A 22,025-nucleotide genomic window follows, 5' to 3' on the forward strand; every position below is an offset into this window, starting at 1 on the left:
TTTTCTACCCTTCAAAGCTGGGTAAAAAGCTCACTTAAGACATTTCTGAAGTGTCTGGAGATCCTTGGCTATTCATTCGATGTAAGAGTGAGGCATTAGAAAGCTGATGGAAGCTCTGTGTATATAGATGGGGCTTGTAATTCGGACACACTACAGTATTTTTTAAACTTATGGTTGCAGCCCCACTAGTGGTTTATGAAATCAATCTAATCAGTTGCAGCTAACATTTCCGCCCCGCCTCCTAATGACAGATACTGAACACGTCACACACAAAAAGGAAATTATTTTGTGAAATTTTAGTTTCACACACATACTCCATGTATACATATTATATACTGGATCAATCTCATCAAATTGGAATTTCTTATTGTAGGTGCTTTTTCAAAGAATTTTGAAAACATAATACTTAGGGTCCTCAAGATCTCCAACTCAAGACAGGTCTTTTCTCTTGGAAGGAGAGCTAAGTTTCCTTGGAGAAAAATTCTCTAAACTCCTGCCTGCTGGCCTGGTAGTCAGTGTTCATTCATTCAACTATTTGTTGTACACTTATGTGGCAAACACTATTTTAGGTACTAGGTATACATCAGTGTATAAAAAAGACAAAACTCTCTACCCTCTTAGAACTAAGATTCTAGAGGAGAAGACAATAAGTTGTACAGTATTTGGGTATTATGCTATGGTAACATGATAACAGAAGGGAAAGCTGAATATCCGCATATAGATGCCAGTTAGAGGGTAGATGTGCGAGTGGTGAATGTTCTTATTATTTCATGAACGAAGCAGAAAACAAGGTCATCATCTGAGAGTGAGAATGGGGAAGGAGGCACTACAGATATGTATGACTGGCTTGCTCTTCCCAGGATGCTGCTCAGTCCCTCAAACACATAGGCTCCAACTGGTCCACCCTACAGGCTTCTGGTATACACGGACAGATATGAATCCCAGTAATGGAGTCAATTTAGGCTGATGCTGAGATTCCCACCCCCATTTTTCCTTCCTTTTTATTGTCACTCTTCAATTCCTGTCCTTCCCCTCATCCCTTACCTGCTGAGACTGAGCCTTACTATTTCTGAAATTCTACACACCTGGATCCTCCTCTCTGGCTGCCCTTATTCAGACCTTAGAAGAGGCCCTTTTCATACACCCCTGTGGTCTAATTGGTCTTTATGAAACCTGTTCACTTTAATATACTTTCTATTCCCCAACTGATTCCTATATATCACAGAGAAACTATTATGAATTCAGACGTGGGGGATAGTCTCTATAGAACCTTCAAGACAGAGTAATTGCTTCCTCAAATGGTCAGTCCCAGCACCAAATTCTCAGGTCCTTATCCATTTTCAAAATATAGCAGCTCCCTCAAGTACAAGGTCATCCAGTATATCCAAAATGTACAGCATTTCATAACAGAATCCCAAGATATCCCACGTTAGTTTGCCAAATGATGAAAGCAAAGTTAAATTCCTGTTACCCAGGCTCACAGTTGAGATTATATTCCGACTCCCTTTGCCTTCCAAGTCTCTCCTCTGGCAAAGTATCTCTACTAGATCAATTACACTTCCTCTCCCCAACCTACTTCTGCTGTTCAGGCAATTGGCAGGGATTATGTACGTCAACATTGAAGTATGTGGGTTCCCTGGAGAAAGGTTTTCTGTATTAATCACAAATTGGGAGGCTAGTCAGGTCCAGTAAAAGCAATGCCAGGATTGAATTCCCCTCCCTGATTTTGGCGGCTGGGATTTGTTGGTTAGGGGCATATGTCTAGGAAAGAGTGTGATAAAGGTGCTGGAAAGAAATAACAAAGCATGTAGTCATCAGGCTGCTGGAGCCTTTGGACAAGTTACTAACTAAAAGCAGGTAAAGACCCAGATTTTTCTATGTCTGGTCAGGCATGTGACAGCCCCAGTCTTCCAGAACAATTATTTGGTTCGTGAATTCAAACTATTTCACTGCATTGAGTGAGATTATGACACCTTAAGCTCAGATTGCCCCAATTGTTTCTATTACAAAATTGGAAAATCACTGACTGATTCTCAGAGGCCAAAAAGACCCTTGAATAAAAAGGTCTTTGATGAGACTGTTTGTAAGGATGGCGGTCAACAAGAAACTACATTTGATTCACAGTGCCATTTAACAAAGATGTCCTAGAATCAAAGAATTTTGTCATTACAAATGATTTTGTAGGTCTGCTTAACCAACCTTCTACCCAATGCAGACATCTCTTTCATAATATTGGTAGGAAATGATCATCCTACCTTTCAATTTCAGTAAGAGAATTGAGACAGTCCATTTAATTGCTAAACAGTTGTGTCTTTATACTACTCCGAGCCTTAGCTTTTCCTTCTGCAAAACTTTGAACAATACTACCTTTGTGGGAGCTAGCATAGTCCCTGGTTTATAGCGGGTGCTCTCTTCAAACTGAATCAAGATATATGCCTCTCTACAACTTCTACCTATTGGAAATGCTTGCCTTCTGGTGCCAGAAAGAACACTTTCCACATGACAGTTCCGAAGACAATAATTATGTTACCATTATCCTTTTCTGGAAATACGACATACTGTATACACGTCCCTGTTTTACAAACGACAACTTCTACACACACAGAGTCCTGTAAATGTAGAATGTGTAATCAACTAAAACACCAATATCATCTTCACATGAACTTCTGTTAATTCAATTCTCCCCCACTGTGCCAGTACAACAGATTTTTTTAATGAAGGAATATATATTTTTTTAACTCTGTGAAAGCTTAATTTTGTTGGTTTCATTCTACTAAGATGATTATGAATCTTGAGTCTATCATTCATTGCTTAAGAGTCAGGTTGGGGGAGTCTTTTTACATTTTTGTATATTTAGAATAAATGGACAGAAAACCTTTTGAGGTGGAATGGTAGTAATATGAGTAGTAATAGAACCATAATTCCAGATCATGATAACCACTGTCATAGTTACAGAATGTTTCTTGTTGACTAGTTAACCACATTGTTTCAATATTTAAAATATTAACACTTAAAGGTAAGTTTTTATCACCTATAAAATGCATTTATTTGGAATGTCATTTAGGCAATGGCTTTAACTATGTATTAAGGTCCAATCAACTCTTCCCCTTCCCAAACCTCTCCTATTTGTTTGGACTAATATTTCCTTCTAGAAGTAAGTGTTCCACACTGCTGGGAGCATCAGCTTGCCACTCTGCCTTTATTTACAGGTGAATGTCAACTGACCTTTCCCTCGGAGTAAAAGTAAGTTCGAAGTGTACTTATTCACATCATAAGGTCAATAATATAATAAAAATCTGTTAAGATTGTTAAAATGAGAGAAAATCACAACGACTGTAATATAAAAGGTATCTGAACAACAACAAAACAAAGCAGTATGAAGGAGGAGAAAAAAAGTGTCTCCCTGTTCCTGCCAATATTTATACCCTAACTTATAAACAATGTCTGGCAACAACAGCGAAGGGACTCTGAAGGCTCATTGAGGCCAATTAGTCCTCCCCTGGAGTGCCTGTTTGCAGAAAAGTTCTTGGGGAGATGCTGGTACTGGGACCCGCACACTGGGCCTCCTGCTTACCTGGCTCCAGGTCAGACACATGGCATTCCTCCACAGCTCCAAAAGGGCTGTACACCTTTGCATCAATCTTTCCCTTGCCCCATTCAACCTTATAGCAAAGGAGGCTGGCTGGTTAACCTTTAATCCCGAGTCCTGAAAATTTAATACATTAGACAAGGTTACGGCCCTCAGTGTTCCTGCTCAGTGGCACACACTGACCAGATCTGGGACCCAGGGACAGCTGAGCCACCATAAAAGACTATTCTCATATGCAGTTAAAGCTTTTAGGGAATACCAATTTATATGGATTATCTCATTAGATACTGTAGATAAGTACTATTATTGCCTCTGTTTTATAGATTGCAAAACCATGCTCAGGTTCACTAATTTGCTCAAGGACAGACAGCCAATAAGAGGGAGAGCTGAAGGGCCAGTAGCAATAGAGGAAATGAGGACCACAGAAGACCCTATGCGAGAAACACTGATACGATTAAGCTGTTCCTGGGCTTTCCCACCGTCCAAGGGCCCTGACACAGACACTTTGTCAGACAAGCACACAGAGGGGAAGATTTCACTTTATTGTTATATCAATCTCACAAATAAACCCAACACAGTTAGAAACACTGAGCAGATAAAGTGCCAATACAGAGGCCTGGCAACAGGAGGGAGGAATCCAGTTCATCTCCTCCATGTCCCCGACCTGGAAAGATATTTCTATTATACAAGAGTGAGGAAGCTGACATACTAAACAATCCATTCTATAGACACTTTGAGCTAAGGAATAGAAAATCTTACTAGGTGGGATCTATGCAGGGAAAGGAAATAGAAAAGTCAAAAAACATTTGTTCCTCATATAAGTCAGGCATATAAATACCGAATGACAAAAACAGTACTTTTCAAACTTTCTGTATTTGAGATGGACATCTGTTACAGAACGAGAGGGGTGGGTTACTTCTGGCTTCTGCCTCGCTTCAGAACTGTGACCTAGGTAGACACTATCTTCCTTCACCCTTAATGAGAGGCACTAGAGATAATTTCCTAGGATTCAGGGAAGAACTGACCTTACCTGCTTACCTTGCCAGCCCCCCAAAAGTAGACCCAGTGCTCCTTAATGAATATCAAGAAGATATGGGCTGTCACAGTAATCAACTTGGCAGCATTTAAAGATTAATGAAGTTCAAGATTTCTCATAATTGTCTTTAGACATTTTTAGGTACCTTTATCAAGCCTAAGGCTTAAAGCACAATTATTTGACAAATTATTTGATTGCATTGAGTGAGACTGTGATACTTTAAGCTCAGATTGCCACAACTGTTTCTGTTACAAAATTGGAAAATCACTGACTGATTCTCAAAGGCCAGAGAGATCACTAAAGGCCATCTGATCATCCCCCTGACACCATATAATCCTAAACTCGAAGGGTCAGAATCAGTCACATCTTTCCAGTACCTATGAATTCCTGGTATCTCTGGTCCACAGGGACTCTAAATAAGGATAACCCAGGCCAAGGAACTTCCAACATGCCTCATTTGTGGCCAAGAGTCAAGGCTTGGCATGGAACTTTCAACTAGGGAAGGAAAGGGTGAAGTGTATTTCAACTCAGTCCTAGGATAAGAAGCAAGCCAAAGTGGTGCCATGATAGAGGAAGAGAGTGAAGAGGCTTCAATGGAAAGGCACAGGTCCCTCCCAGGTAAGAAAATGGGGTAGAACTGGATGGGGTATTGAAGGTTGGTAACCTGGGATCGCCCCTGCTGAGCTTCAAATGTGACCTCCTCTACTTAGTGTTTAGTTTTCCATTTTCCACTTTACTTCCTCTATAGGGGACAATAAGAAGGGGGTCTGGGGATGACTCAGTGACAACTGCTGCAAGTACAGCTGCATAGCTATTCAAGCGAGACCACCCAGTTTCTAGTCTTTAGGAAGTTTCTAGTCTTTAGGGAGTTTCTGTAAGGCCGAAAACATTCAGAGTTCCAAAGGGTTGTTTGGTAGAGACAGCAGCTGAACACTAGACAAGATTGTTGGTAGAAACTGGCAAAGTTCAAAATGGAATCCATTAAATACTCTGGAAACAACTGCTATGAATCAAGGGTATACTCACAAATCCCATAAAGGGATACTCACAGCTGGCTATTTTTCTGACTTCTCTGAGCACTACTATGACCAAACTGAAGGGGAAATTCTTTACAAGTATCTGTGTACCCAAGTTGACACCCCAACAAAAAAGCTTTGAGAAGTCCCTGTGATCTCCAACACTTTGAGAGGAGTCAGGAAATATTGGGCAGTCAGAAAAGGTTGTCCTTAACACTGTCAGCTCCTGTCCTGCCTCTGTCCTCATACTAGGACAGAGCTGAAGAATATCCCTACCTTCAGTTCCCTGTCTGTAAGTTTCAATACTGACTTCCATCCCAGAAAGGTTTCCCTATGTAGGCCTTCCCTCCAATTGATTCCACCTAGTACTCCCTTCTATTCTGGTCCTGCTCTTAGTTTTTTCATCTTATTTCCATGCTCCTGTTCCCATCTACTTGAGTTCATGGCAGACAAATAACAGGTTAGGCAGAAATAGTGACTAGATCTTGGGAGTATCAATTTCTGACAATGATGCCCAGATTATTTCTGAAGCCTTCAATTCCATCTCAGGGAGTGATGGATTAATGTTCTTCTGTCTGTGGTTCCTCCTTCCTCTTTCCCTCCAAGAAGTTCAAGGTAAAAGACAATCCCATTCATCTTTGTACCCTCAGCTTTAGGCACCAAGATAAAGGCCTAAATGTGATAGTTTGGGGCAGGGGACTTTTAGTAGGTTGAGCACACAGCTGAGAAGGCTACCCAGATCCTCTTAGCATCTATCCCTAAAGTATATTCTTCCCCTACCCTGTCTTTTTACAAACCCTCACCTCTTTGTCTTCCTCTCAAGGCTTGAAGACAAATGAAGCAGCATGAGAGAATGAACATAGACTTAGCTTGTCAGGTCTGAGATCTAGATTTCTTTTGCCACTAACTCAGTATATGAGCTTAGACAATTCACTTGCCTATCTGGACCTTTAAATGAAAGGGTTGAAATAGATTACCTCTCTGGGCTCTTTCACATTTCAGTTCAATTCGTACTTGAGAAATCAATGAATGAATTAGAAGAAATTTTAATTCTGAGACATAGGTAACCTGCATCTCTGTGAAACAGCTGAAAGGAGGTAAAGGTCAGGTTCCTATTTATTGTAAATTTTAGCTATAGGAAAATAAGCAAGTTTATCTATGGAGAAATAGAACCTGGCAGCCCCTATACTTGACTATTAAAGCAAATTCCTAGAAGCAGCAGAGAAATAGGCCACAAGTGAGACCTGGCAGTGTCAAAAAGGTCTATAAATTAAGTGATAAAAGGAGTAAAAAACAATGGCTATAACCAGACAAGATCTCTAAGCAGAGACTAAAGTCTAGAGAGGTCTGGGTGGGAAGGAACCCCTGAAGCTTCTATTAGAGAAAAGGACTTGGTCCACAGCAGGTTGCTACTGCATTTGGTTCAAACACAGTTTTTTCAATCTGTCAACCTGGTGCATGTACATATGTGCAGACATGTTAGAGGCTGCAGTTATGCTTCTGAAGTGCTGAAATGAGAAAGAAACAGAAGAAATTATACCAAATTCAAAGAAGTTAGTTTGAATGCAAGTACAAGTTTAGTTTAAAAGCTACTCATTTTCCCCACCACTGTGCAGATCATCAGTGCTCCTTCTGAAATGTGGACTCAAGAGTTTTGTGGGATGGGATAGAGAGGGGTGTATTTGTAGTATGATTTAAGGCCAAAGGCAGGACACAACCCAATATCCTGTGTGAGAAACCCTCTGGTTAATGGCAAGTGGATTTGACTTGATCTGACCCATCTGCGCACTCACTTGTCTTCATTCAAGGAAACTGCCTCCACAAAAGGGATTTCTTCCTTATCTGTCTTCCCCATGATCAGCCGGTGTTTATCCAAGTTTATGATGCACTGAAAACAAAGGAGAATCACTGGCTACTGTCAATGATCTCACTTTGGGGGTATCCTTGTAAGATGACCCCTGCCTAAGAGAAGAAGAAGTGAAGGGAAAGCAGAATCAATCCTACCTTCAGGGATCGGAGAGTCTGGAGACCAAGAGACAAGTTTTTCTCATTGTCTTCTAATAAAAAAATAAATAAAATTCAGCCATTTTTATGCTGGTTTAGAAGTCAGCCTTATCACCATTAGATTCCATCCATCCAACCAACCATCCATACATATATCCATCCAATAAACATCTATTGAGCATCAAAATTAAGTAATTTTCCCAGATCAATATAGTTAAAAGGCAATAGAGCTAAGATTCAAACCCAGGTCTTTTTAAAACTAAGGAAAAGAGGCCTTTAGACAAAAACCAGGAACTTAGAGTAGTCTAGAATAGAATACACGAGGGAAAGTATGAGAGATGGTGGGAAATTATAAAGAGATTTATGGCAAAGTAGTAAGAGGATCTTGCCTTCATGGAAAGCTTTCAGGGACCATTTTCCCTGGCACACAAAATGTTTTGCCCCTTGAGGTTGTTTTTTTTTTTTAATCATGAGTTACACACTCCTTTTTCTGAGTGATTCTCAACTTGTCTTGAATGTAGCTCAAGGCCCAACTGAAACTTTGGAAGGCAAAAATATAGACCTTGGGACAAGGTCTATAGAACAAAGTAGAAACCTTGGATTTTGAAGAAGTCAATATTTACAGGCATGAAATCTCATGAGGGTTTGGTAGAAGTAGGGAGAAGAGTTACATTAGGGATCCATAGCTCTAAGCCCAAATTCTACTCACCAACCACAGCTGCTGGGCAGTCCAGGCGGAGGGATCCCAATGTGATCACTAGGTGCTCAATCTGGCCCACTACTTTCAGATGCCGAGGTAGAGAAAGCTTCTCTGCTTCATGCCTGTGAGATCTGACATGCTCCTTGAGTCTGCATCGGAGAGGAAGATACCAGAATCCTCTTGGCAGAGGTTTCTGATGGAATCTGGCAATGCTTACCTTCTGACCCATAGTTGAGATTTTCCAAAGATTTCCTGGGATTAATCTATCCAAAAAGTGCTCGCTAGCCTATACTTCTTGTTTCAGGACTTTGTCCTATACCTGCCTGAGGATAAACAAACAAACAAACAAACTACAGATTCAGCTCCTGTTCTCAAAAGGCTATGCTACTATCTGCACTGTTAAAAGACAAGTTGACATACTCAGAGAATCCTATTCTGCATCCTAACATCTCTACCTATGTGCAAGGCAGTTTAGTTAGTTAACATGTCCTTTTACCCATCTGTGGATAAGAGATCTCAGAGAGGGCAGGTTAATCCTAATTTTAGAAGATACTTTGTTCAATGTCTAATTTTCTATTTGTTGTTTCTATTTCAGTCTATCCTTATCAATTAATCTTGGGCTATAAAGTTAGTAGTGGTAACTGCATTGATATTGATATCAGCAAGGAATATCATGGAGAAAGTTTTAATTAAACTTGTCTGTGCAGGGGAGGAAGGAAAGAAACATCACCAAGGTTATGTAATGTGATTGGAACAGCTAGCACCCGAGCTATTAAGGGTTGGTGGATAAATACTTAATTATGGACTTTCCGTGCCAATACTTCTACTTTACTCCATTTCCTCTCTTTTGGTGTTATAGCCCATCCAAAAGAAAAATAATTGCGGTTTTACAGATGGTTATTAATTCCTCTGGAATCATGGCAGTCTGCTGCCTAATTATGTACCAGGACGTTATTAATCTTTCTGGAACGATCATGTTGCACTATATCTCATCTTTTTACCATATAAAAAAACTCAAGAGTCTTCTCACAAGAACACTTGCATCCTGGACTCCCCCACAGCAACCATTTATAGCAATGTACAAAACTCATAATGGCAACTTCAAAGAGTCACAGTGATAGTAAGGGGTGAGGACAGGGGAGAAAGGAACAGATCATGTGGCAGAGGTCACTGATTATACAAATCAAGTCTTGTGTAAGCCCTACCTAAGAATATGGACATCTTGAAAGTAGCTTAAAATGGGTCATTACATCTACCTTAGTGATTGTTTCAATGCAGAGATTTAGACTAGGGAATGATTTGTTGCAATTAGGGTTACAAAAGTAGAAAAGGATATTGGGTTGATCCTCCCAATTCTGGGCTAGACCTCAGGACCCGTCCGGCATTTTGGAGGAAAGAGAATGAAAGCAATAAAAGTACAGATTGAGTGAAAAGGAAGAAAGATACAAAATGGCTTTCTCTGTCTAAAAGATGGAGAACCCATTACCAGCTGTTAGAGAATAAAGACATTCAATATATGAGATGTTTGCCTCAAAATTACTAGCAGGGGCAGCAGTAAGATCTGATTTTACATGTTCTTCACAGAGAGAAAAGGCACCAAGATACTATTGGTTTATCACCCTCGAAAGGTTCAGGCCCAGCAGCAATAGCAGCCCTATTCCAAGTTCTGATTGATACTTCTTGGGACAGGTACTGTGACCTCCAGAAGGACCCTGAGTAAGTTAGGCCAACCACATCCCTGCTTTTACTCACCTGGAGTACACCAACAAGACAGCGCCATCTAATTTGTTTTCTGGGCAGGGCACAAATCAGGATCAGGGCATGGTACACAATGAGCCAAAGATCTTTCATTCTCATTCTAGAGCCCAAAGTTCTGAGGCTTTCCTGGCTGACTGACTTTTCCCCAGTAACTGAGTACCCACCACTCTGTCCCTCTACTAAGGGCTGGTTCCAGCTGATATTTGAGCTCTGCACACTTCTCTTGGGGCCTCTGTGGAAACCCACACCATCTCTAACCTCAAAATACATTCGGGGAAAGAGTGATTGGCATCTGAATTCCACCCAGTACAAGTGATTACTTACCCCAATCTATCCACACAGGCTGAAGAGATGAGATTATACTGACAGCCTGTGTCAACCAAGGCTTTCACATCCTTTCCAGCACACTGTGGAGAGGAAATGTGCTGTTCAATAGGAGCAAGGGAAGAGAGATCCAAAGAGCAAGCAGCAGATGTCATATGAAAGGCAGAGTTGGAGAGCATCTCCACAATTATGGGTTGGTAGTGTCCCATTTTTACCCACTGCTGAGTCTCCTTTGAGGGGCTCTTTTTTCCTGCTGAATCTAGAGCTGACAGAGGACCCCAAAGGACTTTGGGTATTTCATTCTATATACCAAGCAGCTTTTAATTGTGTGTGTGTGTGACATATTCCTTTGCAAAACTGATGAAAGTTTTGGTCTTTTTTTTCCCAGAAGATGCATACAAAATGTTGCATACACTTTCTGTGTTGCATGGAGTGACCCCCTTGAAACTAACTTATGAATTCCATGATAAGACCCACACTATATATAGTTGGAGGTGAGAGACCTACTATTGGGCTCATAATGGGCTAAAAGCCTACTCTTCAGAAAACCCTGGAAAATCTGTTCTTAGAACATTACCTGGCAAGAAATCAAAATCATGTCATCATCCTCAGATTTCTTCAGTCCCTCAGACTTAGTCTGATTGAGTTTGTTGGTCTTGGATGCCCAAGGGACACGACTGCTTCGGAGCTTAGACAGGTTCGTTTCCATGAGGCGCCTCTGCAGAATGTTATGAGGTTGCTTGAGGGATAGAAAGCAGAAGTTCCTTAAGGACAGGTCATTTCTTCCTTCTCCCGCTGTACCCCAGATGCCACCAAAATAATGAAGGAGCCTCACATTAATGAGCTCTACCCTTGCTTCTTATTTATTCTTCTTACAAACAGGGATTTCACTGGTATTGTCAGACCAGGTACTATAAACCAATTTGCAGTAGGCCACCCCGAAAACATGAAAAAGCAAGGTAGGACACTGGGAAATATGGATAGGGCCAATGAATATTCTATGGCTAAAGAAAACTAAAGGACCCTGTGATTTGGACTACCTGGGCCTGCTGCCTTCCCTCCCCTTACAAGGGTATTTCAGGAGAGAAGTTGCCTTAGTCTATATGGAATAGGTGCATCTTCCAGGCGACTTAAAGAAGGAGCAGCTTATTTTCAAAAGCTAAAGAAATCTACCTAGCACTGATTGTCAGAAGCTCTGCCTATTTCTATTTCAAGTCTCCCTTAGTCTTATCTTTTGGACCTATTCGTTATATGCCTTAGTGGCCTGAGGGCTGAGTCACCACCCATGGGTGGATGCAGTGGGAAGACAGGAATTCATACCTGCTGAAACACTTTGGAATGTGGCAGAACCCACAAGAATCATCCTTATTGAAATCCTCTGGATCTCAAGGAACATAAGACAATTGCTGCCATAGTCTTATCATCCATTCCCCTCTCTGCGATGGGCCAAAAAGTGGGAGTGTAAAAGGTGTAGAGACTGACTAAGAAGCAGGGGACTTAATTTGATCTTATGTCTGTGCCAGGACACCTAATGTGAGGAAACAGAATGAGGAATGTGAATTCGAACTTGCCCTTTGATTGAGCTTAGGAAAGTTTCTAGGGCGAATATATCCATGCTCTACTGTTTCTACCCAAAGTGACCTCCGGAAAGTATAAGCTATCTCTTGATAAGTCATTTGACCTGAGAAATTTCTATACACAAGCATCTCATTCCCAGTTTACAATAACATTCAAAATCCTTGAAAATACAGACTCTAAGCCCAAGTTTCTATGTAACACATACCAGATGGCACTTCAAATCTAGGGGGAAGGGAGTCACTCTTAGAAGCCCATAACCTAGAACCTTCCCAGGGAAGGGAGTAGAACTGGAAGTCTTCATTATCCACTATCTTACAGATTTCTGAGGAAGAATGGAGTTAGAGCCGTGACTCACTGTAACCCTGGTGAGGTGAAGAAATGTATTCCCAAAATACACTGATTCTTGGCAAAACAGATTCTAAATTAGTATCCTTGAGAAAAGGAGAGAAAGAGGTACTTAAAAGAAAATGAGAGTTTCTTAACTTGATAAGGAGTTAGAGGAAGTGCTAACTCTGTCAAATTTCCTGATGTGACACTGGAAGAAACATTGCTCCTCAAAAGAAACAGAAATTCTTCATCCTTATCGCTCTCACTAATAAGCCTGCATTCCTAGCTCAAGTCACACTAAAGCAGTGTGTTTGTTTCTGCCGAGACCATGCTTAGTAAGACCAACTCAGATAAGTTGAATTTGTAGAACTGAAGACTGGAAGGGGCTTCTAAGGCCATCTAATCAAAGCCCTCCTCACTGAAAGTTTGGGGCTTTCCTTTTACATGGGTCCTGCTGAACACCACTTTTTCTGGTTACTCTTAATCTTGCAGAAGAGTCTAATCACCACTGGATAGATGAGGCAAATGAGGAAAGTTTTAAAATCATTTTCCTTCAAGTCATTTCTATTCTGAATTCTCCTCCCTTCCTACTGGATCCTTCCTCCACAGGCTATAAAATATACTCAAAGTTCTCTTCTCATATATTAAGGAGAAAATCTCAGACCCTGCCTCCTCAACTCCACATCCTCCTCTAATCACATCCTTGTCTTGAATGGCCTTTTCTTAAAAACAAAACAAAACAAAACAAAATCACCATGTCTATTTCCTGATATATTTCCAAATATACCATTTTGCTTGACTGCTCTAGGGCATTTGGCCCTGCTGACTACAGCCAGCCCTCCACATCCATGGGTTTCACGTCTGCAGATTCAACCAAATGCATATTGAAAATATTCAGGAAAAAAAATCCCAGAAAGTTCCAAAAATTAAAACTTGAATTTGCTACGCACCAAGCACTACACTGAATCCAACAAATGAAGTGATATATAGGCATATCTTGCTGTAGCCTGTATGCAAATACTACCCCATTTTATATAGGGACTGGAGCATCCTTGAATTTTAGTATGGGAGAAGGAAGTGGGCCCTGGAACCAATCCCCCGTAGATCCTGAAGGATGGCTGTATTCCTTTATTTGTTCTTTTCCTTAGTAACCAAAAAACATTCAAAGATAATACGTGCTCAATATAAAATGTTCACATATCACTAAAGTGTATAAAATTAAAAGTAAAAGCTTTCCCAATCTCTCAACCCCTTCTCAGTCCCACTCCTTACAAATAATAACCTTTAAATGTATAAGTATATCCTTCTAAAAATTTTTAATATGGTTACAAACATATACAGAAATAGGATATTATAATATTGTTCTAAAATTTCTATTTTTGTTTAACATGTGAAAGGCATTTTTCTGTCAGTATAACTTTCTTCATTCATTTTCATAATTGAAAGTACTTATAGTATAGTTTAGGAATTGAAAATTCACAGCCAATGAATGTCATTTTATTATGCCTACATGTTTTAAATGACAATGTAACTACACACTTACTTCTGCTCCCAACCAAAATTTCACTAAAATGAGTCAAAGAATAAGAAAGGCATAAACTGACAAGGACAAAGAGAACAGTAAAGGAAACAACAAAGAGACAGAGGTTGACAAAATATGGGAATCTGAAAAGCAGATAGAAAAGTGGTAAGTGACCTAGACTAGAGAAAGCTAAGTGCTTCATACCATTCTACTTCACAGAATGCTTGAGTGGTAGAGACTGCCAGTTGCTCATCAAAATCCATGTTCTCTTATTACTGTGCAGATACCTACATTATGTTTCTCAGACTTCCTTGCAGTTAGGCATGGCCATATGACTGAGTTCTGGAAAACATAATATGAATAGAAGTGGCATACACCACTTCTAGACCTGGCTCAAAAAAATCGCCTCTGCACACTCCTCCATGTTCTTTTCCTCTTCTAACTGGTTGGAATGGAGATGACCACTAGGATAACCCTGAAGGTCATATGTTGAAGACATAAAAGTCAGTGTCAGCCTGGGTCCCTAAATGACTACATGGGAGAGCTGTCTTGATGACCTTTCCATCAGTACTATTACTTAAGAGCGATTATATATTTTGCAGTCTAGCTGTAAAAGCATTTTTTCCTACTCAAACTAGAACCTTGAAAAGGCTGAGGAGTTAGAGGTATTAGAACCTGTACAGTTGGAGGGTACAATTAAGGATGGAAATAGACTAGTGTGAACCCTACATAAGACTACCACTTGACCCAGACAACTGGGAAGAATACCAAAATTTTATTTTGCTATACAAGTAAGTCAAAAGACTCTGGTTGATATTTTGGCTAGGCTTAGGAATTATGCACTGTCAGATTTCTAAAACAACTAAAGGCAGACTTCTGTCATCCTTCCAAATTTCTAGTCTGGTCCATTCTGTGGACCAAAAAATTCCATTAGTTTGATTTTGTCTGGGTTCAGTGCAGCAGGTAAAGGGACTGAGAAAGTAGCCTTAGAAGTTCTTGCTCAAATAATGATTCTGTGGCATCCTACAGTATAATCTATATCCTTTCACATCACTTTTCTTCCCATTCTACAGCCTGTTTAGAAGAGATATTTAAGCAGACTGTGTGCCAAATTGAGGAGCTTCAAATATTCCTACCCAAGAAATAGCACTGCCTACAGAGGCCATTTCTTGCAGAAGCTCCTGATGATGATGGAGGCAGCACATTGAGCTTGCCTGGACTTTAGATGCCTAAACCCTGTTTAGGGTTTAGCAACCACATTTCAGAAAGAGTAGAGAACCCAGGACTGCTTAGGGTAGTAGTAATTGCCTCGTTGAGCTAAAGCATAAAGCAGGATTCATGTCAGAATAACTTGATAATTATGTCCAAAAGGCCACCAGAGTACCTGCAATACCTGAATAGCTAACTACTAGTGTGTATCTTGAAGGATATCAAGAAAGTTGAAGACAGTCCTAGGAAAGCCAGTATTTCAATAAACATAAAATGAACCACTTAAGTAAATTTCCAAAGCAACAGTCAAGGAGTAGGAATGCAAGTAGTACAAACTATGTAACATAAAAGTGCTGAAGGGATTCTGAAAGAAAGAATTAGATAACGTTAATCAAGGAAGGCTTTTTGAAGAAGTAAAGGGTAGAGATTTGTTTGTTCATTGCTATGTCAAGAACTGGGGATATAGCTGTGCAAGATAATCAAGATCTCTGCCCTTGTAGAATTAACATTCTAGTGGGAGGAGTAAATAGTAAACAAATAAATAAGCAATTTTTTGATTTATTAATTTTACCATTATCTATTGATTTTCTATTATATGATATAAGGGTTTAATTATTTTACACCTCCCCATCATGTCCCTCTCCTATTAATATTCTGTAAATAATTGTTTTGGGTCAAATCAGTATTTACTGCTTACATTATTATGACTATGTTCATATTATTTAAAGCTCAGTCAAATAATGTATTATAATAATGTTTCCTTTCTCATACAAATATTTATTTTTCTCAAAATTAATAATTACCTAGATTTCTATTTATGTAATTTTCTATATACAATTTAAATCTCTTTCAAGTACTTAAAATTGTAGATGATCTAGCATGTCCATTTTTTTTTCTTGGAGACATCCTTCCTGGAACCCTCTATCCTCCCATTCCATTTTGACTGGTGTTCTCAAGGCCTGCTACACAATCTGTATCCTGGACTTTTCTTTCAACACCATTCTCAGAATTTTCTTTGCCTCTCTTCTCTATTGGATCCTTTATTTCTTGAATCCTATGCTTTTTTCTTTGCTCATTGGTTTCCCTCACTTTGGTGGAGCATATCCTTTAGTAGCTTCTTGAGGATGTATGAGAAATTCCTCCTGAGTCTTGATTGACAGTTTGGCTAGGTTTAGAAATTATGTATTGTTAGATTTTTAAAGAATATTATTCCATTGTCTTTTAGCTTCCATTATTACAAGCAGGCTGCTTTTTGTTGTTATTGCTGTTGTTGTTAGAAAGGATTCACACATAGGCAGGGAACTGGACTAGATCACCTGTAAGTTCTTACTCTGAGATTCTATAAGGCACGTTCTGGAGACAGCCTCCTCTCCATACCATATCATAGTTAGCTGACTTTCCAGAGAATGATGAAGCTGTAATCAGATGCTGGTCTCCAACACTACTGCACTCCAGGCCAGAGTAATCATTTCTTCTACTGAACTCCTCTAGCACTTACTGACTATAACATCTTGGCGACTAGCTTAGGCTTCCTGTGGTGTTATTTATATTCCTCATGAGCTGTCTACTCAACAACTACACTTGAATAACTAATAGATATTTAGTTGTTCAAAAATCAAATTCCTGATTCTTATTCCCTATCCCTAACCTGCTCCTCCTATAGTCTCACTCATTTCAGTAAATGACAACTTTATTCTTCCAATTGATAGATCAAAAACCTAAGGTCATTCTTGACTACTCTTTCTTTCAGACCCTTAATCCAATCCATCAACTAAACTTATCAACTCTGCTTTCAAAATGTATCCAGAACCCAGTCACTGCTATCACACTGCTCTGAGCATTCTTCCCCATTTCCTTCAGTATCTCCTAAAATGTAATCTTATCAGAGAGGCCTTCCCTGACCATCCCATATAAAATAGAAAGATTCCACTCTACCTTACCCTGGCCACTGCATTCCCTATTACCCTTATCCTGGTCTATTTTCTCCATAGCACTCATTGCTACCTGATATATATTTACTTTTTATTTTCTGCCTTCTCCCCCGATAAGAATGCAAGTTCCATAAGGGCAGGAACTCTATTTGGTTCACTATTATAACTTCAATGCCTAGATTATTGCCTAACATGTAACAAGTGTTTGATATTTGTGGATTAATTAATCTGTTCTATCCTTCCTCCTAATCTATAAACTCCCCATAGAAAGAGAAATTTTGCTATCTTTTTTGTGGTCCTAGTACCTAGTAGTGTCCGGAACACAGCAAGTCTTCAAATGTTTGCTACTTGGATGCAATCATGACTCTGAAAATCTCCAGTTTGTACCAGATCCTGGTGTTATACTGGTATTTCATGCTCCTCTTCTAAGGTGCTAAAGTTCTCTAGTCTAAAACATGTAGCATGATGTGTGTCTTGTGGCATTATGAATGGCTAACCTATAGGGTAACACCTATGGTTGCTCCAACTGACAGAGATTTTGATCAAGTAGATCAGATACTGAGATTACAGGGCTAGTCATTTCATGTTCAGTTGGTTTTGCTGTGTTCCATCATCCTTTCTCTGGCCTTCATTCTTAATTCTAGTGAGTTTTGCTAAAGCATTTGGCTATAAGCATAATCAATCATAGATAGGAAAACAAAACTCTCTATTGCTGGATGATTAGGGCTTTGGTCTAATGGTCAGTAATACTATCACATAGGAAAAACTGTACATTACCCTATGACAGGACTGCTTTCAAAATTAAAAAGTCCTTACCTCAGTGAGAAGAATATTTATGAACCTGGTAGCTAAAACAAAAGAAATTACAAAGGGTAAAACTCCAAGACTGGAGGTCTTTTTCCTCCAGATTCATCAACTTTTTAAAAAATAATAAGTCAAAATATTACTCATCTCTCTGATTTTTGCCTCTTCATCTAATACAGACAAAACAGCACAAGATGAAAGGACAAACAAGATAAGAAAGCCAGACATAAAATTAATTTCCATAGCAGACTTTGTAGCAGCAAACTACGCACAAACAGGAATAGGGCAAAAGCACTGCCTTGGAGCCAAGAGAACAAGACCACATTTGATTGCCAACAGGCGCTCTTTGCCAATCTAAAAAATTGGCTGGTATCAAATAGTGAATGTTATAAAAACAGCACAGTAAAGGTAGATAATTCAGAAAACTCAGCATTATCATTCGAATATAGGTTGCTAGCATGAGGAAAACAAGCCATCTCACTGGCACAAACCCCAGAGTCAATTAAAACTAATTTGTCCTTTTCCCCCCTCTCTCTCTGGTGCCATCCCTTCGCTACTCTTTTCCCCCTTTTATTGAGTTTGTACTATATATCCATTCAATAAATTTTGGTATCCTCAATATTTCACTTCAGTGAGAGAAAACTGAGTCAATATTGGTCTATACTACCAGATACATCCACAAAGTTAAATGAGAGAGCATTTCCAAGGTTATTCTAAGATTGTACTGAGAAGCAACATCAGTTCCTAAAGACCTTAAGCACGCCAGCCAGCTCACCCTAAGACTCATAGCTCTCCTAATCCTATCACAGTCCGCCTGGCTTCTGTGACCTGTTCTAGCTCTTCTGTGCAATTATTTGCACATTAAAGGTGTGAGAACAGTGAGAGAGGGATGTCAACTCCATGGCAATGGGGATGGGGAGGCCCAGAAAGTGTGAACCATGGTTCAGGGTCTCACAGTAAACTGCTGTGTCACATCCATAGCAATAACCTGCTTTCTGAGGATGCTTCCTTCTTCCAGCCCACTGCCTACGTTCTATGTTATCAGCTTCTGGGCAGCTCAACTGAGACAGGATGGGGTCAGAAAAGCAGATGGAATTCTTCCTATACCAGATGAAGTAATATAAGGAATACTAGGAAGAAGGATGGAAAGATAGTTCCTCAGGAATAGGAAACTCCTTGATAGCCCAGGACAACTAAATGTCAATAATATCTTAAATCCAGGACGAAGGGAAGAAAAACATTCCACATTTTACTTATTTTCGTAATAGTGCTCCCATTATTGGTTCCTGCGGCTTCCAAGAACTAGGATTATTGTGGCCTGAAGGTAAGAAGATTTGAACCTGATTTGTAAAATGAATCTAGACTGCTTTAAAGTAAAAGAGAAGAGAGTTATCTTTTTTCTAGGAATACAGTTCTGTCACTCGCCACTGAGCGAGCACAAATCAGATTGATGATCCTGTGATTTGTGCAGTAAAAACATCTTGGAAAAAAACAGAGCAAGACAACTGGATTGACATCCCCTGCACATAACTAAAAATGATTCTCTATTATAATGGGGAAGGGCAAATCTGATATTGGTATCTATGTGTCATTAGGGTTTTTTTTTTTTTTTAAGTGGATTCAGCTCTGTCCTTCATAATCATTCTTGGACTGGAAATGGCAATTTCAGTGAACCAGGTTGACATCCTCCCCTCCTTGCCAAATTAAACTTTCCAAACGCTAAAAAAAATACTGGAAAAATTATAGTGTACCTACTTCATTTAAAAGACATTTAATTAATGCTTCATAAATTATTGCCCAGATGAATAAAATGATCATAAAATTCATGAAAACAAGTAAACTACAAGAAAACTCCAGATGAAACTGCAAGGCTAAACATAAACTTGGCCCAGCACCACTACAATGATTAAACGATGAAAGACAAACTCAGTTCTTTAAACTAGCAACCCTTAGCCATCCGTCCTCCTCCTATAGCTAAAGGGCAGCATGGTCTCTGAATCCAGACGCCCAGTCCTGGGGTTTCTCCTTCATGTGAAGAACAACCCTGCTAGAAAAAGCCTGAGCCAGCCCCAGCTGTAAACGTTAGCTGGTCAGTGAAATGGAGCAGCCTGGCTTCCTCCGTCTCTCCACTCTAAGGGTCCTGGGGTGGAGTAGGAGGAGAGATGAGAATGACGAAGAGATGTTTACGGTTCAGGAGACCTTCACGTTCGACCCTTCTCCCCCCGCCCCCCGCCGCCTCCTTCCCTCCGTACACCCCGTTCCCCTCTCCCCAACCTCCCTAGGATGGAAAGTCAAAGGAAGATAAGACTAAAATCAAACGGAGAGGTAGATTTTACACAGGGGGAAGATGGATCCAACAAAAGTGATCTGGATATAATGACTGCCAAGAAGCCCCCTTCCCACTTCGTCCTCTCCTTTTCACACCCACTAGGAGTCACCTTTGTCTGGGTCATAGGACCGGCCAAGCAGCCTGTGAGGCTGCCTTGGTTGCGAGGTTGAAGCCTCACGCGATCAAATTCGGTACTGCGAATAATGGGAAGGAAAGGCGACCGGGGGGCAAGAAGGCGGGGCAGTCTCTTCCACTCCAGAGCAAGGAGATACGAAGGGAGGAGGCAGAGCCCAGTGGGGCGCAAGCTAGAAAAGCTACGATAGAATATCCTGAGAGACACTGAGGCAGAGGGCTGCTGGATGGAGAGGAATCTGAAGCAGATCAATAGCGAGACAAAGGGGCCCGGGCGGTGACTCAGTGAAAGCGGCAGTGGGCGGGCCCAGGGGGAACAAGCACAGCACGAAGGCGACGGGCCGCCGCGCGCGGGGATCCCGAGGCGGGCGTGGCCGCGAGGCTCACCGTGTCCTTGGACGAGCCCAGCTTCTTGAGGCCGTCCAGGGGCAGCAGGTCGGCGGAGTCCTTGTGGATGAACTGCACAGCCTGCTTCATCCGGCGCTGCTGCCGCAGCGACGCCGCCTCCCGCATGTCCGTCTCCTTGCGGCCGCCCTCGGTGAGGAGCCCTGAGTAAAACATCACTGAGGAGCCCGCGACCCAGCGTCCGTCCGCCTTGCTCCCGGCTCCGCGACCTCCCTCGCCCTCGAGTTCCTTCAGCGCCGCGAGAGCCGCGCGCCGCGATTTTTATAGCCGAGCGTGACGTCACGGAGAGCAGCCAGTGCGCGGCGGGGGGCGGAGCCAGAGCAGCGCCCCTGGCCCGCGCGCGGCTCCCAGCGTCAGTGAGCATCTGGGTGTCACCCTGCCTGGGGGGAAGAGCCGGACGGGAGTAGTGGCGCTGGCGGGACTCACCCGAAGCGCGAAGTGTCCACCTCGGTCACTTTACCCAACCGCCCCCTTCCTGTGGAGGGTGCTCCGCATCCCCTGAACCGGGAGGGGGTGTGGGGCCTAATGCTAGAGCGTCTTCTCCCACCCCAGCCGCCGCCGTCCCCGGGTTCCGCTCACCTGTCCACGTAGTGGCCGACCCTGGGATCACGGACAGCTGGGCCATGTCCCGAGTCCTACTGTCTGCCTGCTGCTCGACTTCGCAAATTGCCACCTCTGCACTCCCTTCCCGAGAACCTGCGCCCACAGCCCGGGCTCGGGAGGGTGAGCGACACACTCAGAAGTTGGGATCGCTCAGGATTTCTCCAACTTCAGGTCGGTCCCCACCCACCAGGCCACGTGACTGGGGAGGGGGCAGCCCCTGCGGGCGGGCTGGAGCTGGCTTTCCGGGGACCTCCCCTCCTGCTTGGGACCTGGCACCCGCGCTTCCGAGCCTGGGAATCAGGGCTGGGTGGGAGCCTGCGGGTCATCCTGGGGCAGAGAGCAGCGAGAGTCCCAGGCCCTGCGCGACTGAACACGAGTGCGAGCCCTACACCTGCTCTTTGGAATACCCCGCAGAGAAGCACGTTTTTTTCAGCCAACACACTAGGGATTACCGTCTCTCCAGCATGTTTCCAGAGGCAGTTGGAACCCGGTTTTCTTATGACTCTTTCATACTCAAGCCATTCTAATGGGGCATCCTGGGTTCTGGCCTCTCTCGAGGTCGTGACTTACTGCAAACCACGTTTCCATCGTAGGAACAACTACTGCCCTCTCCCAGCTTATCTCACTGGAACAGCCATGAAGAAGAAAGATCTGCTCTCTATAGAGAACTAACAATAAAAGTAACAATAAGGACATTTACCGAGCATTTCATCATGCACCAGGTATTGGAATAAATACTTAAAATGTAGGAGCTCATT

General features: G+C 41.7%; 1 protein-coding gene across 1 annotated transcript; it reads right to left on the minus strand.

Annotated features, from left to right (window-relative positions):
• Positions 1 to 4,110: 4,110 nt before the first annotated feature.
• NRIP3 (nuclear receptor interacting protein 3) lies at positions 4,111 to 20,906 on the minus strand. Its single transcript, XM_039863540.1, has 7 exons — positions 20,647 to 20,906; positions 11,005 to 11,166; positions 10,428 to 10,510; positions 8,355 to 8,494; positions 7,646 to 7,698; positions 7,435 to 7,529; positions 4,111 to 7,149 (listed from the first exon to the last, which is right to left on the minus strand). Exons 1-7 carry the CDS (start codon positions 20,818 to 20,820, stop codon positions 7,134 to 7,136), a joined length of 723 nt encoding a protein of 240 aa, XP_039719474.1. The 5' UTR covers positions 20,821 to 20,906; the 3' UTR covers positions 4,111 to 7,133.
• Between the last annotated feature and the right edge of the window lie 1,119 nt (positions 20,907 to 22,025).

Source organism: Pteropus medius, unplaced genomic scaffold, assembly GCF_902729225.1.
Source record: "Pteropus medius unplaced genomic scaffold, Ma_sr-lr_union100, whole genome shotgun sequence".
In the NCBI taxonomy this organism is placed as follows: domain Eukaryota; kingdom Metazoa; phylum Chordata; class Mammalia; order Chiroptera; family Pteropodidae; genus Pteropus; species Pteropus medius.

Coding starts and splice junctions, on each gene's coding strand:
- NRIP3 (XM_039863540.1), bottom strand. CDS start 20,820: ATGTTTTACTCAGGGCTCCTCACCGAGGGCGGCCGCAAGGAGACGGAC. Junction 11,167..20,646: donor TGGGCTCGTCCAAGGACACG/GTGAGCCTCGCG, acceptor CTATCCCTCAAG/CAACCTCATAACATTCTGCA. Junction 7,699..8,354: donor CTGCCCAGCAGCTGTGGTTG/GTGAGTAGAATT, acceptor TTTTTTTATTAG/AAGACAATGAGAAAAACTTG.